Here is a 16,705-nt window from a genome sequence, read left to right as displayed (position 1 = left end):
CCTGCTGGTTGAATGGTTAATGCCTCCCAAGTGGCCTATGCATCATATAACAATGTAGATTGCAAAACAAACTATTCCCACAATTATTTCCACAACAAAGTGACTAAAAGAACTTTATAAATCACAGAGAGCTATTGTAATGAATGCACTGCCCTGATGAAACATCAATAGCATTTTAGTCACTTAGACAGTTGTGAACCATAAAAGACATAATCCATGGTACAGCATAATGCGGAACCTTCCTAATATCCTGGAACATTACAGGTTATGTTATATTGCTGACATTTTTATCACAAATTGTATATCCTTAACAGCTCATCCATGATGTAAGATGTTGTGAACTGATTTAAAGATTTTCTCGTGAAAGAGGAAACTGCAGATAAACTTCAATCCTCAACTGTGTTTGTTACACTTACTTCCACCTGACTGGATAATTTACAATCCAGCTTTCAGTTTGCAGATGTATATCTACATCTGTATAGTATATGGCAGGGGTGGGGAACCTCCGGCCCGCGGTCCGCATCCGGCCCCTTAGACCTCCCGATGCGGCCCGCGGCCCGCAGCTCCCCTGTGATGCGCGCCGCTCTGCTGGGGAAGAAGCCGGCATACACAGCATCCTCCGCTGTCTGTGACAGCTGGCGGACACCGGAGGATGCTGTCTGTGCCGGCTCCTTCCCCAGCAGAGCGGCGCGTGTCTTTAGTCTCTTGCGGGCCGCGCGCGATGACGTCATTTCATCGCGCGCCGCCTGCAGGAGAAGACCGGCACAGAGGACCTGGGAGAGAAGAGGACCCGAACTGCGTGGGAGCGGAGGTAAGGTGAGTGGGATGTTTATTTTTTTATTTGGGGGTTAACTAGGATCCCAGGGACATGATTGATGGGGGGGGGGGACAACTAGGCTACCAGGGACATGACTGATGGGGGGGACAACTAGGCTACCAGGGACATGACTGATGGGGGGGGGACAACTAGGCTACCAGGGACATGACTGATGGGGGGGACAACTAGGCTACCAGGGACATGACTGATGGGGGGGGACAACTAGGCTACCAGGGACATGACTGATGGGGGGGACAACTAGGCTACCAGGGACATGACTGATGGGGGGGGGACAACTAGGCTACCAGGGACATGACTGATGGGGGGGGACAACTAGGCTACCAGGGACATGACTGATGGGGGGGACAACTAGGCTACCAGGGACATGCCTGATGGGGGGGGGGAATAACTAGGCTACCAGAGACATGACTGATGGGGGGGGGGAATAACTAGGCTACCAGGGACATGCCTGATGGGGGGGAATAACTAGGCTACCAGAGACATGACTGATGGGGGGGGAATAACTAGGCTACCAGGGACATGCCTGATGGGGGGGAATAACTAGGCTACCAGAGACATGACTGATGGGGGGGGAATAACTAGGCTACCAGGGACATAACTGATGGGGGGGGGGACAACTAGGCCACCAGGGACATGACTGATGGGGGGGACAACTAGGCTACCAGGGACATGACTGATGGGGGGGACAACTAGGCTACCAGAGACATGACTGATGGGGGGGGACAACTAGGCTACCAGGGACATGACTGATGGGGGGGGACAACTAGGCTACCAAGGACATGACTGATGGGGGGATAACTAGGCCACCAGGGACATGACTGATGGGGGAGACAACTAGGCTACCAGAGACATGACTGATGGGGGGGGAATAACTAGGCTACCAGGGACATGACTGATGGGGGGGAATAACTAGGCTACCAGGGACATGACTGATGGGGGGGGGACAACTAGGCTACCAGGGACATAACTGATGGGGGGGACAACTAGGCTACCAGAGACATGACTGATGGGGGGGGAATAACTAGGCTACCAGGGACATGCCTGATGGGGGTTAACTAGGCTACCAGGGACATGACTTGGGGGTTAACTAGACTACAAGGGGCATCACTGGGGGTTAACTACAATAGCAGGGGCACTAGGGGAACAATACTATGCCTTGTCCTGGGTGCTGCAAACCCCCGCTACTAACTGCCGCGCACGGTATGCGGCCCTCGAATGATTTTATTAATGCCCGACCGGCCCTCGACATGGAAAAGGTTCCCCACCCCTGGTATATGGCAATGCTTCTCAATTCCAGGCCTCACCAACAGGTCATGTTTTGAGGATTTCCTTCGTATTACACAGGTGATATAATTATACTCATCAGGTATGATCACAGGTGTCCTTTGTATAGGAAATGCTCAAAACATGGCCTGTTGGTGAGGCCTGAGGACTGGAATTGAGAAGCACTGGTATATGGTATAAAACAATACTATTTGCCAGGCTTGTGTCATTTATATATTTTATATTCATCCCATAGGCATTCAGCTAACAGGTTTACTATATTTGAAGATTTAATGTTTTATGGTCATTGTCCAAATTACAAATCTCAATGGCGATTATCAGAATATATCCTGGGTATAATATGCATTACATTTTTTGTGGATTTTATTCAGCAATTCCACACAATAAGACGTGGACCTGTAAATCTGCAGCATGCTCTGAAATGAACACTAATTTTATTTTTTTCTGTAACATGTGAATAGGTTCTGAAATCCGTATTCATGTGTACTGTACTTTACTTCATTTTTAATATATTTTACTACTGTATTTTTTTTTATTACTGTAACTAGGTCATGTAATCACCACACAGCTCTGTACGCTGCTGCTGTTATCTCTATAGGATAAACACATATATAATACAATATATGCCACCTCTGAGGATGTGTTCCCGTTCTTTGCTGTGGTTTTTCTGTTTTTGCCATAATTTTCACAAAATATTTTACAGCAAGTGTGTATTCTTTTAAATTTTTAGAGCAATATAGGAAAATCCCATCCAAAACCAGTAGAAAAAAGTAATGTGTGAGCAAAGTCTAAAGAACACAGTTCAGAGGCAGGATTTCTGTAAAAACATGCGTTCTAAATAAAAAAAAAATGCACATATGTCTCAGTAGTTCATCTGGCTCAACTCCAGCACCTGCAGCCTAATTAGTTAATGAGCAGCAATGATGAGATTCATGGGAAATGTAGGCAGCATTAGAAAATAAATATGGCTGGAAAACAGGTGGGCACAAGGCATACATAAGAACCGCTAAATTATTGTCTGATAATAACCTATGCTCTACTATACAAGCAAATAATTTTAAAAAATATATATATATACTTTTTAGAACAACTGAATGCCGAAGCTTTGTAAGAGCCATTCTTTGTTTTTGTTGACAAGTTAACTATTGGGTTCCCCAGTATATGGCAATTAAATTTTTTTATTCATTCTCACAGATACCCAGGATAACATTTTCCAGATATGTTCCATTGGGTTCCATCCATTGATACAAAAACAAATGCTTAAAAAAATAACTCTAGTATATAAAAATATATATAATATGTTGATGCCCTGACGAAGAACTTAACAAACAGTCTATTCTTAACTATCTGCGCTCCCCTTATGTCCTCCTATCACATCTTTGAGTCCTTGGCTAAAGGATCTCTCCTCTACTTTCGAGACAGACTTGTCTCTGCAGTGACAGCCGGCTCACTGGTGCTGACTGGTGCTGACCTGTTCAGATCAGTGAATGGCTCAGCGGGCTGTCACCACCGAGACGAGTCCGTCTTGGAAGTGAAGATGGGATCATTCAGCTAAGGACCCTAAAATAAGCGCGCGCCCGCATCAGAACCCTGCGGCCAAAAGATCATCCGGCCGGTATTGCAGCATCGGCTGGGATGATCCGTGCAGAGACTGGCCGTTCCGTGACCCGACCGGGGTCACAGAACAGCCGGTCTCTCATGTTGTGTGAACATAGCCTAAAAATACAAACTGAATAAAAAATTTTTTAAAAAATAAGCCTTTGTAAAGCTTTTTTTTTTTTTTTAAGCTACATATAGCCGGCACTAGAAACAGTCTCCCTCCTCCTTGAGGAAAGCTAATTTGCATTATTACATTACTAAACATTTTTTTATAAAAAAACTGTTTCCCGAAGTGGTACATAGGACAATTGTCACTGCAGTCCTCCACTGTTTCCATTTAAAACTGCTAACTGGGAAGGAAAGTGGAAATATTTTTCCTCCAGCAGCTGTGCTTCATATTTATTGTCATCTTTATCCATAATTTTCCCAAAACAAAGCAGACGAAATAGGAAAAAAAAGAGATACAAACCTCAAGGTTATAAAGAACAACAATAGAAATCATGTGCACCTGCTGTTGCTACATAAATGCTATATAGTAATAACTGTTTCCAAGTCTTTACTTTATAATGTGCACGTTTTATCTAAGAAGGATACTCATTATGGGACCCTTCTCTTGCAGCTGCCATAAGAGATAAACAAGTTTCCTATACTAAATGCAGGATACTTCAGCCAAATGCACTTGTACACAGAGAGATAGGGAGATGCAAAGCTCTACACTACAGAACCATATGCACTGATGCTTCACATGGTGCCATATTACTTTTACTTTGTTGGTTGTAAGTTATCTTGGCTAAAAACAAAATCATTAAAATCTGAATCAATCTAAATTGACCTAAAAAGTACTTTACTGCCATATGTAGTTTAAGGGTATAAACACACTGGGTGCATCCGCAGCGGATTTCTCACTGCAGATGAGAAATGAGGTCCGCTACGGATCTTAAGCCTGTACACTCTATGGGCAGACAAGCTCGCACTGCCAGTATGTCAGCAGCCCGCCCCGTTAACCCCCAGGCCGGAGCATATACATCATCTTCTCCGCGCTCCGGCTTGATTCGGGGGTTCCTGGCACATCCCGCTCGGCCAATCAGTGCGCTGAGGGGGACGTGAAGACGCCGGGAGCTCCAAAGCAAGCCGGGCGGGGAGCAGGTGAAGTATACACTCTGGCTGGCCGGAGGTTAATGGGGCCCGATGTCCATCTTACTGCGAGTTTGTCTGCCCATTAATGTACAGGGCAGGGATCCGTAACGGATGTCGCTGCAAATTCACAGTGAGAAATCCGCTGCGGATACGCCCAGTGTGTTTGTACCCTAAACCCTCAGTGATTAAACATAAAACGTTAGGTTAAGGCTAGAGATGAGCGAATTTACAGTAGAAATGAAGCAAAGCGCTTCATTCCTATCTGCTCATCAGGCTTCAGGCTTTGAAGTCTGTTTCACTCTGTACCGCTCCTTACCGAGTGCCAGGAAAAGATGGATCCAATCCTGGGAAACTTCAGAACAGAGCATAAAATGCTTTGTTTCCTTTGGGTTCTGACAGAGATGGCTTGGTACAAAGTTTGGCAATCTCCTTGGCTCCCACAGAGAATAAATAGAGCAGCAATGTGCAATCTGCTCCATTCTAATGGGGGACTCAGGTGCCTGTCATGTTTGGCTATGTTCATACAACGTTTTTTCAGCTCCTTTTAAAATTACGTCCGTCATTTTGTGTGCGTTGGACGTCCGTCATCCCATTGACTTCAATGCATTGCATTGAAGTCAATTAAATCTTGGCAAAAACTGACATTTTAAATAGCAAAAGCGGGCGCCTTTTCTCTTTTTTTGACGTTGTGTGAACATAGCCTTTAGATGCTCACTGTGCTTGCTGACAAGTGGTTGAAAATAAGTGGAGTTGAAAAAAGGAGTTAAAAGAAGGAGTTTCAAGTTCTGGTAAGTGCTGAATCTCTTTCTTTTTCACTGTTTTTGTTGCACTGAGGATGATGGCTAGCAAGATGGAAGGATTCATTCAGTGCGCAGTCTGCCGCATGTACGCACAACTGGAGCAGGTGTTCCAGGGTGAGTACCGCTGTGACAGATGTGAGCATGTTGCCCATCTAGAAGCTCGAGTTAGAGATCTGGAGAAGCATATTGCAACACTGAGGGAACTTGGCCACCTTGAGAGGGAACTTCGGCTCACTGAGCAGGAAGTTAGTGGGTTAGAGATGGAGGGTGGTGATATAGATCAGGAGGCCCAAGTAAGTAGCTGGGTTAATGTAGTTAGAGGGACCAGAAAGGGATCGAAGAAAAGGAAGGCCACTTCTCCTACTATATGCCCAAGCAAAATTGCCAAGTTAGGTGATGATGCAAGGGCATCCGTGTCAGAAATGGCAGCTCTAGTGGAACCTGTTCTCCCTAACAGCCGGGGGAACAGTCCAACTAGTAGTGGGCGGGATGGTATTGTAGGTAGGCCTAGACAGCTAGTGGTTGTAGGGGATTCTATAATCAGGAAGACGGATAGAATAATTTGTCGCCAAGACCGCCTCAACCGAATGGTTTGCTGTCTCCCTGGTGCCAGGGTTCGGCATGTGGTGGAAAGGGTGGATAAATTACTTAGGGGGGCTGGGGATGACCCAGCTGTCGTGGTCCATGTGGGAACCAATGACAGGATACAAGGTAGGTGGAGGTCTATGAAAAATAATTTTAGAGAACTAGGTGCTAAGTTGAAGGGAAGGACCTCCAAGGTGGTATTCTCTGGAATACTGCCTGTGCCATGCGCATCGCAGGAAAGACAGCGGGAGCTTAGGGAGTTAAATGCATGGCTCAAGTCATGGTGTAGAGGAGAAGGGTTTGGGTTTTTAGAGCACTGGGCTGACTTTTCATTGGGGTACAATCTGTTTTCCGCAGATAATTTGCACCTTAATGGAAGGGGGTCCGCTGTGCTGGGGGAGAGAATCCTAGAAGGGGTGGAGGGGTTTTTACACTAGGGATGTGGAGGGAGGACAATGTAGTATGTAATGTAGTGGCAGATAGGTTAGAGAGGGCACAGAACAATGAGGAGGGAGGAGAAGGGTCCTGTGGGGGGAGGATAAGAGCAGTGCATAGGGAGATCCATATGTTGCGGATGAACAGTGAGGATGATTGTAGCCACAGCATAGTAATAAATCCCATTTCTTATAATGAAGCGGTTAAACTCGATGGTAATATAAAGTGTATGGTTACTAATGCCAGAAGTCTAGCCAGCAAGATGGGGGAGCTAAAGGCCTTGGTTCTGGAGGAGTCCATTGATGTGGTTGGTGTGACTGAGACATGGCTGGACTCCTCACATGACTGGGCTGTCAATATTCAGGGATTTACGTTGTTCAGAAGGGACCGGGTGGGCAGAAGGGGAGGAGGAGTATGTCTGTATGTCAGAAATGATATTAAAGTGAGTGTAAAAGATGCAATAGTGGGAGATGACTGTGATGATGTGGAAGCATTATGGGAAGAACTACAGAAGGAGGTAAAGAGTGAAAAAATTATTCTTGGTGTAATCTATAGACCCCCCAACATTACTGAGGAGATAGATGGTCAGTTGAATAGACAAATAGAGCGGGCTGCCCAGGAGGGAACAGTAGTGATAATGGGGGACCTCAACTATCCAGATATAGATTGGGGTCACAGTTCAGCTAAAACCACAAAGGGGAGGGAATTTCCTAACCTACTGCAGGATAATTTTCTGGGCCAGTTTGTGGAGGAGCCAACTAGAAGTGATGCCTTGTTGGATCTGGTTATTTCTAACAACGCTGAGCTGGTTGGGGATGTCACTGTCCATGAACACCTGGGTAATAGTGACCACAATATAGTGACTTTTAGCTTAAAGTGTAGAAAAGAAAAACATGTTGGGAGGGCAAAAACTCTTAATTTTAAAAGGGCCAATTTTCCTGGGTTAAGGGCAGAACTTCAGGGCATAGACTGGGAGCAGCTGCTATCACATACTGATACAGCTAATAAATGGGAAATCTTCAAATCCACATTAAATAACTGTACTGCCAAATATATTCCTATGGGTAACAAATATAAACGGTTAAAATCCAATCCCACATGGCTTACAACCGAGGTTAGAAGGGCTAGAAATGAGAAAAAAGGGGCATTCAAAAAATATAAATCAGAGGGGTCAGCTGTAGCATTTAAACATTACAAAGAAGTCAACAAAACCTGTAAAAATGTAATAAAAGCAGCAAAAATTCACAATGAAAGGCAGGTAGCTATAGAAAACAAAAGAAACCCCCAAAAATTCTTCAAATATATTAATGCAAAAAAACCAAGGTCAGAGCATGTAGGACCCCTAAATAATGGTGAAGGGGAATTAATAACTGGGGATCAGGAGAAAGCTGAGTTACTTAATGGGTTCTTCAGTTCTGTATATACAAAAGAGGATGGAGCTGTGGTGGGTGGGGCCAGTACTGAGGTGGGTGGGGCCAGTGCTGCTAACACATGTAATGTACTGAACTGGTTTACTATAGATATGGTCCAAGATAAATTAAACAAACTCAATGTAACCAAAGCTCCAGGGCCTGATGGATTGCACCCCAGAGTTCTTAGGGAACTCAGTTCTGTAATGTTTCTACCCTTGTATGAAATATTCTGTGATTCTTTGCTTACTGGTATTGTGCCGAGGGACTGGCGTAAGGCAAATGTAATGCCGATCTTCAAAAAGGGCTCTCGAACTTCCCCAGGTAACTATAGACCCGTAAGCTTAACGTCCATTGTGGGGAAACTATTTGAGGGGCTTATAAGGGACTACATCCAGGAATATGTAGTGGCTAATAGTATTATAAGTGATAACCAGCATGGTTTTACTAAGGACAGAAGCTGTCAAACCAACCTAATATGTTTCTATGAAGAGGTAAGTAGAAGCCAGGATGGCGGCGTGGCTGTGGATATCGTGTACCTGGATTTTGCAAAAGCGTTTGACACAGTTCCTCATGGACGTCTGATGGGTAAGTTAAAGTCTATCGGTTTGGAAAATTTAATGTGTAACTTGATTGAAAACTGGCTTAATAATCGTACCCAGAGAGTGGTGGTCAATGATTCCTACTCCGAATGGTCCCCGGTAATAAGTGGTGTACCCCAAGGGTCAGTACTGGGCCCTCTTCTGTTTAACTTGTTTATTAATGATATTGAGAATGGAATTAACAGCAATGTTTCTATCTTTGCAGATGACACCAAGCTTTGTAGTACAGTACAGTCTATGGAGGATGTGCAGATGTTACAGGATGACTTAGACACACTGAGTGTTTGGGCGTCCACTTGGCAAATGAGGTTCAATGTGGATAAATGTAAAGTTATGCACCTGGGTACTAATAACCCACATGCATCATATGTCCTGGGGGGAGTTACTCTGGGAGAGTCGCTGATGGAGAAGGATCTGGGTGTACTTGTAGATAATAGACTACAGAACAGCACACAATGTCAGTCAGCTGCTTCTAAGGCCAGCAGGATATTGTCATGCATTAAAACAGGCATGGACTCACGGGACAGGGATATAATATTACCACTTTATAAAGCTTTGGTGCGGTCCCATCTGGAGTATGCCGTCCAGTTTTGGAACCCGATTCATAAAAAGGATGTTCTAGAGCTGGAGAGGGTACAAAGACGGGCAACTAAACTAATAAGGGGAATGGAGCATCTTAGTTATGAGGAGAGATTAAAAGAATTACATTTGTTTAGTCTGGAGAAGAGACGTTTAAGGGGAGATATGATTAACTTATTTAAATATATAAATGGCCCCTACAAGAGATATGGGGAAAAGATGTTCCAGGTAAAACCCCCTCAAAGGACAAGAGGGCACTGCCTCCGCCTGGAGAAAAAAAGGTTCAATCTCCGGAGGCGACAAGCCTTCTTTACCATGAGAACTGTGAATCTGTGGAAAAGTCTACCACAGGATCTGGTCACAGCAACAACAGTAGAGGGCTTCAAAACAGGGCTAGACAAGTTCTTAGACCAAAATAATATAAATGCATATGTATAGAACCTATCACCCCTTCCCTGTATCCATCCCCTCCTTGGTTGAACTTGATGGACATGTGTCTTTTTTCAACCGTATTAACTATGTAACTATGTAACTATGTCAAATAGGACATAGCAGAATATGAAGTTAAGTCGCTCTGTATTCACTATGACATTATAGATCCCAGAGGTCTTGTCCTTGAAGCAAAATCATTTCTAGAAATCAGAGGATGGAATACTCCATTCCCTTCACCACAACACAGTAAGAAAATCTAAGAGCACAGTGGATAACTTATATTTTAATATGCCACAATACAAATAAAAACATATTACTTTATGTTATGTAGGTTTACACGTTTATGTCCTTTGACGTTTCACCTATTATATACTGTAGTTGTGGCTCTTTCTTTACGGCTATACACTACATGACTGTTTTTTATGGTTTTATTTGCTTTTAAATGTTAGCCTGAGTCAATAAAGCTATTTTATTTAGTAATCTCAAGAGTGCAAATTATGTGTGTTTTTTTCAAACACGTCATAGAGACATCTTGAAAGTTTTTATTAATCAGGGTCTAGGTTTTCAAAACCAGAGAGAAGTGTTTAGTCGAGTGCTCATTGAAGTTATCAGTAGGGTTCTGAACACCCATAAATACATTAAAAGACATAAATACTTTATACACAAATATATTACAGTGTCACTGTCATTATAACCTTTAAAAGAACCTGTCACCGGGGATGCGGGCACAGAGCCCGCCCGACCCCCCGGTGCAGCCCCCGGATACTTACCCTTTCCGGCGAGTCCTGCTCCTGGAGCTGGTCTCGGGACGAAGATATCAGCGCCCAAAGTCCTGCGCGCGCTGTATGCAAATTACCTGAGATGAGTCCGATGCCCATAGAGAATGACTGGAGACGTCATTCTCTACAGACATCGGACTCATCTCTGCAGCGCGCGCACGGCTTCGGGCACTGATATCTTCGTCCCGGGACCAGCTCCAGGAGCAGGACTCGCCGGAAAGGGTAAGTATCCGGGGGCTGCATCGGGGGGTCGAGCAGGCTCTGTGCCCGTGTCTGCGGTGACAGGTTCCCTTTAAAATCTAAATCAACAGTAGATGTGATATAAAGCAGGTTTGCAATTTACATTCATTTTTCATATTTTATTTTATTTTTGTTATCATGCTTTAGAGCAAAGCTATACTTATCTGAAACCCAGGTCCAGTTTCCTGAAGCTTTTAGTCTTGTGTTGGTTGAAAAAAAGAGACTAAACACACAAAGTCCTGGCTAGTACAGAGTGTTACAGCTCAATGTGTCCCACAATCAAATGGCTGCCCTCTCTGTGAGCGCAGATGACCTGGGAAATACTGGACTTCCTGTATTTAGACTCTTAGAAGAAAAAAAAAAGAGTCTAAACACAGGAAGTGACGTGTTTTCCAAAAAAACTCCAAGAATGTAAACTGCAAAGTTGCCTTATATCACATCTACTGCTAAATTAGTGTTTTATCTGACTTTATCTTGGAGGAAAAAATAAAACATAACATTTGGCATCTGCTAAGGTACAGTGTTAAGGTCAGTGTAGAAGGCCTAACTACAAACAGCTTGATCAGCCAAACCTACCACTTGCAGTGGATTTGGCCATCAATCTACATTAATCTAGCATGTATGGGGCAGTCTAGAACCACCACCGACAAATTATGGAAAATCACGTCTGACCCCTTTGTGTAAAAAGACATGCGTCCCAGCAAAAGCACTCACACTGCGGCTTACCCCTCCCCAAAGAGAACAAAGGAACACTCGGCTGTTCCGAACGTTTCTTTGTATGGCGAGGACTGGCAGCAGGTGGGAGAAGTAACTGACAATGCTCAAAAATCAATTAATAAAAGTATATGGGGGCCTTAAGGGTCTTGAATGTATTTAAAGTAACCAGTGATAGGCTGCTCTATGTTGTGGTCTGAGAATCTAAAAGTAAGGACTGAAGAAGCTGATATTTATCCAGTATAATAGGGCTAATGCTCATTTGTCAGCTGATGGGCCATTCTGCCCTGCTGAAAAATCATTAGCCATTTGCAGAAAAAAAGTCAGCCGCATTACTGCTCAAGCCCTCACAAACCAGTCATACTTAAGTCTGAGAAACCAAGCATACTGCTGGCAATTTCCACTACACATTCAACATATTTCCAAAAATCTATAGTTAAAGCAAATGCAATTAACTTTGTAATATATCACAGTATTTTTTTTCTTATCAGGATACTTACATTTGTAATAATTACATGTATCAGTAAGTAGATCTAATATATATATATATATATATATATATATATATATATATATATATATATATATATATACATACACATACTTTATGAGATTATATATTATAAGAACTGCAAATGACAGAACTCAATGGCTTACCTCATCAAACTTGTTCAGGTTGTTTGAGAGAAGACTTACAAGCTGTCCAGTGCTTATTTTATCTAAAACTTTGCTTGATAGTTTTAATGTCTGGATTAAGAAAAATACACAATAAATATTTTTTTGTCTAAAAAAAAAAGATAAAGCATATACTAATGTACTTATATGCTATAGAATAGAGTACTGGATACTTACTTTTTTATAAATTAAACTGAACATTGCTATCCTCATTTGCATTCCTATACGATGTAGACCGAATATGGCAGGATGCAGAAGCAGCATTCTCACAGCAAAGAGAAGAGACAAGCCAACTGCTAAGTAGTAAGCTATGGATCGTTCCAGTGTATTGCTTTCATCATAAGATGCTATGATTCTCCCAAGAAGAAGTGGCTGAACAGCTTTGGTGACTTCCTGAGACAGAATAAAGTAGATTTCAAGGGCATGATTAGCAATATCAATAAACCACATTAGATCACATTCATAAAATCACATGTGAAGTAGTTCTTAGGGTACAAACACACACACCGTATACGCAGCAGATACGCAGCAAATACGCAGCAGATCTGCAGCAGATTTGGTGGTGCAAATTTGATGCTGTGTTCAGTTATTTAAATCTAATCTGCTGCGTATTTGCTGCGTATTTGTTGCGTATTTGCTGCATATTTGCTGCGTATCGCAGCAGTAAATAGGCTGCGTATACGGTGTGTGTGTTTGTACCCTTAAGCTATAAGCTGTAAGACATTGTTTCCTAAGAAAATGTACAGGAACATGGCAAGAAGGTGGGGCAGTTATTAACTGCCAGGATCAGGATGGCCAACAAGTGTTTTGACGGTTGTTTGTCAATTTCTAGACAATCTTCTTGTTTCTGGCTAGTCTGTGGCTGTCATCTTTTCCTTCTTGTGCTCTTTCCCAGTTTTATTTAATGACTTTTATTTATGGAAAGATGAGCTTTATGGTGGCCAACACCTGACTTGGGCATTGATACACATAATTGAGATGCATGATTCCTTCCTGTAGCAGATTTGAGCATGCTTAAGGTTCTACTCCTGTTTTTAAATGATATTTTATAGGGCACAGTATCCTAGAACTTAGCAGGTAAATGCCTGTCTTAAATATCTTCTATATGCTTATCAACCCAGTTCTTTCATCGCTGTACTCAGAAATAGGTAGCATTTATTTTATTTTTTGCCGGAGTACCACTTTAATGAAAAAAACTTTTTCTACACTAATTTGTACTTCCCCTTGGGGACTCCTATGAGCAATTCCATGATTGCTGAACAATGTAAGAAGCAGCAGTCGTTTGTTTAGGGTCACTTGTGTTCCACAAAATTGCAGTGTTTTTTGTATCTGCGTATGGCCTAAAATACACTGGTTCTGCTGTTGCCCCTCCAAAAGGGTTGTTAAAGCAGCAATGAGCAAAAAAAAAACCTGTTAAGAAATAGCTCAAAAATACTCCAAATGCAAGAAAAACATCTAAATCCTTAGGACCTGTTTGGCCTGTAATACAGTGCATCCGTCAAAGATATACATAAGGAAATCATCCCGACGTACACCTTGTCCTGCAAAGGATAATTGCAACTTGAGTTTTAAAAAATAGGCTGTATAGTGTTAAAAATAACTACAAATGTTAAAATGTTTAATAAAAAAAAAAAAAAAAGCTTTGAATAACGGACAACTGTTGCCCAATATAAGTACTTTTAAAGAGAGGTAACAAAAATATGGCAACAAGTTGTTACTATGCAGTGCAATAACTGAAAATAGTATAGTCATAATAAAAATCACCTCTTACCCCAAGATACAATAGGATACCATAGAAAAGAAATTTCCAGAAAAAACAACGTTTCAGTGCATTGATTAATTTGGGATTTGTCTTTGATGTTGCCAATTCCCTGTCCCATTCTCTGAAAGAAAACACAAAACAAGATAGCTATCCATCAAACGCTTCATTTACACTTGTAACATTCCTCCTTGTTTCCAGGTATTTCCAGGGAAACAAAGTAAGGTCAAGTAAAGATGGCAATAAAAACAAAGCTTTAGAATACCAAAGCAATCCATTCTTCATGGCCATGACCACATAAGTACAGGGGCAGCTCATTCATGCACTTGACAGATTTAGGTACCTAACTATATATCTCATGGCGGGAGTTAATACATGTAAAGGTCACATTCTATGTCTAAAAAACTGCCAGGGATCTTAAGACCAATGCAAAATAATAGGCAAATAAAGTTTTTGGAGTTCATCCAGTACTCAGCAAGATGAAAACAAAGGCAGACTATTCTAACTGGTTACAATTCAGACAAAGATGACTTGTTGACAGAATAACATCTTATCTATCGGCGTAGAAATAAGACAAATCAAAACTTTTCTTACATTCTTGTGAGTTTTTATATTTAGCTTTATATTGCTATATTATAAACTAGCATGATACAGGCAGCAGTATTCCTAGGAATTGTTTGCACATACATAAGATAAAAGGGAGATTTATCAAACTGATGTAAAGTAGAATTGTCTTAGTTGCCCCTAGCAACCAATCAGATTCCACCTTTCATTTCCCAAAGAGTCTGTGAAAAGTGGAATCTGATTGGTTGATAGGGGCAACTGAGACAGTTTTACTTTATACCAGTTTGATAAATCTCCCCCAAAATGTATAGGAAAAGGAAAACACCAAAAATACAGGTGTATGTGTTACAGGTACAAAAATGTGTGTACACTATCATACCAGAGTCATCATCATACAGTCGATGTATCACCTTTCAAGTAAAAAGACTAAGGGGGACATTTATTAAGTACGATGTTTTATGCGGTGGGCTTAAAAATGTCCCTGCAGCGCCGAGGCCCAGTGGAAAAATGTTAAATGTGGCATGTGCAGAGGCCATTCCCCCTCTAAATGCAGCCGCATCCCCTGTTCTTCCCCCTCCCAGCACCTCTGGCGCAAGCAGCGCAGATAGGCCCAATGAAAATAAAGTATTCGTAAAAACGAGAGATATGTCATATAAATGTCATATATATATATATATATATATATATATGTATGTATGTGAGGTTTATCAAATTTGTTATTTATTATGCCTCCTTGTACATTTAAAAACTGCTTAGAACCCAGATAAGGACAAAACATAAGTAAAAAGAAAAAAAAAAAACGAGTTTTTTTTTGCCAAAAACAGGTGGGACAGGGACTAAAAATCCTTTTATGAAAAGAGCAGCAGCATGTGTATGTGCTAGCTATTTGCTAAATGTGTTCAGAGCCAGCCATTGCTCCTTTTAGACTGCCCACAATAGTAATACTATTAAGGACAGCCACAATATTCTCAAAGAAGAACAAACCAACATAACAGCCAGTTGCAGTATTCATTTATTCACCTATATGAATGGCCAAAAAGTAGCCAATTCTATAGAAATGAGCCTTGAATGTTTTAATTACATACACTGTGCCATTATCAGGGACAATGGGACAAAGGACCAATGCTATTTAGAGCAATAATCACAGCTATAAACACAAACAATATTTAAGAATTCGAGGAAAAATTTTATTTAAAGAGAACCTGTCACCCCCTGTGCCGGGGGAAGGCCGCCCGACCCCCCGCTAGAGCCCTGGATACTTACCCCATCTCGCCAAGTCCCGTTCTTGGAGCCGGTCCCGGGACGGAGAAGCCCGTCTGAAGCCCGGTGCGCAAGCTGCTGAGATAAGTCTGACGCCCATAGAGAATGAATGGAGCCATCATTCTCTGTGGGCATCAGACTCATCTCAGCAGCGCGCGTGCCGGGCTTCAGACTGGGATATCTCCGTCCCGGGACCGGCTCCAGTAACGGGACTTGGAGAGAAGGGGTAAGTATTCGGGGCTCTAGCGGGGGGTCGGTCGGCCTTCACCCCACCACGGGGTATTACAAGTATTATATTGCCCCCTTCAAAGTTATATAAATTACTAATATACATTTATTTCGAGAAATGCACATAAAGTGCTTTTTTCCCTGCACTTCCTACTGCATCAATGCTTCACTTCCTGGATAACATGGTGATGTCACGACCCGACTACCAGAGCTGTGCGGGCTGTGGCTGCTGGAGAGGATGATGGCAGAAGGATGCTCAGTGTCCCTCCAGTGCCCTGTGTCCCTCAGAGTCCCCCTGCCATCATCCTCTCCAGCAGCCACAGCCCACACAGCTCTGGGAGTCGGGTCGTGACATCACCATTTTATCCAGGAAGTGAAGCCTTGATGCAGCAGTAAGTGCAGGGAAGAAAGCACTTTATAAGCATTTCCCGTAATAAGTGTATATTGGTGATTTGTATAACTTTTGGGTGGCAATACAGTACTTTAATAAAAAATGTTGCCGGACTTCTCCTTTAACTGTACATAGTTTAGTCTTACTTTATTGTAAACTAATTTCCACACTAAGGTCCCACTACGGATTCAGCGCAGAGATTTTGACGGGAACTTCCACCCCTTGACTCCATGCCAAATCCCGCCTGCTATGTCTTTGAATGAGAGGGCTAACGCGAGCCCTCCCATTCAAAGACATAGCAGGCGGGATTTAGGATGGAGGTTCCCAGTGGAATCTCTGCGCCAAATCCGTAGTGTGAATGGGCTAGTGTATCCATGGCTACGAACATGGATACG

General features: G+C 42.6%; 1 protein-coding gene across 2 annotated transcripts in view; it reads right to left on the bottom strand.

Moving 5' to 3' along the window:
• CFTR (CF transmembrane conductance regulator) overlaps nucleotides 1-16,705 on the bottom strand; it is a 140,335-nt gene that overhangs the window by 101,631 nt on the left and 21,999 nt on the right. For both annotated transcript variants that reach the window (XM_069976449.1, XM_069976459.1), the window contains exons 3-5: nucleotides 13,880-13,991; nucleotides 12,286-12,501; nucleotides 12,091-12,180 (exon numbers count right to left, since the gene is read on the bottom strand). In XM_069976449.1, coding sequence (XP_069832550.1) covers nucleotides 12,091-12,180; nucleotides 12,286-12,501; nucleotides 13,880-13,991 — 418 coding nt within the window. The remainder of the gene's footprint in view (nucleotides 1-12,090; nucleotides 12,181-12,285; nucleotides 12,502-13,879; nucleotides 13,992-16,705) is intronic.

This window comes from Dendropsophus ebraccatus, chromosome 1 (genome assembly GCF_027789765.1).
Source record: "Dendropsophus ebraccatus isolate aDenEbr1 chromosome 1, aDenEbr1.pat, whole genome shotgun sequence".
In the NCBI taxonomy this organism is placed as follows: Eukaryota; Metazoa; Chordata; class Amphibia; order Anura; family Hylidae; genus Dendropsophus; species Dendropsophus ebraccatus.
The sequence above is the reverse complement of the archived record's forward strand: the minus strand, read 5'-3'. Positions and strand labels throughout refer to the sequence as shown.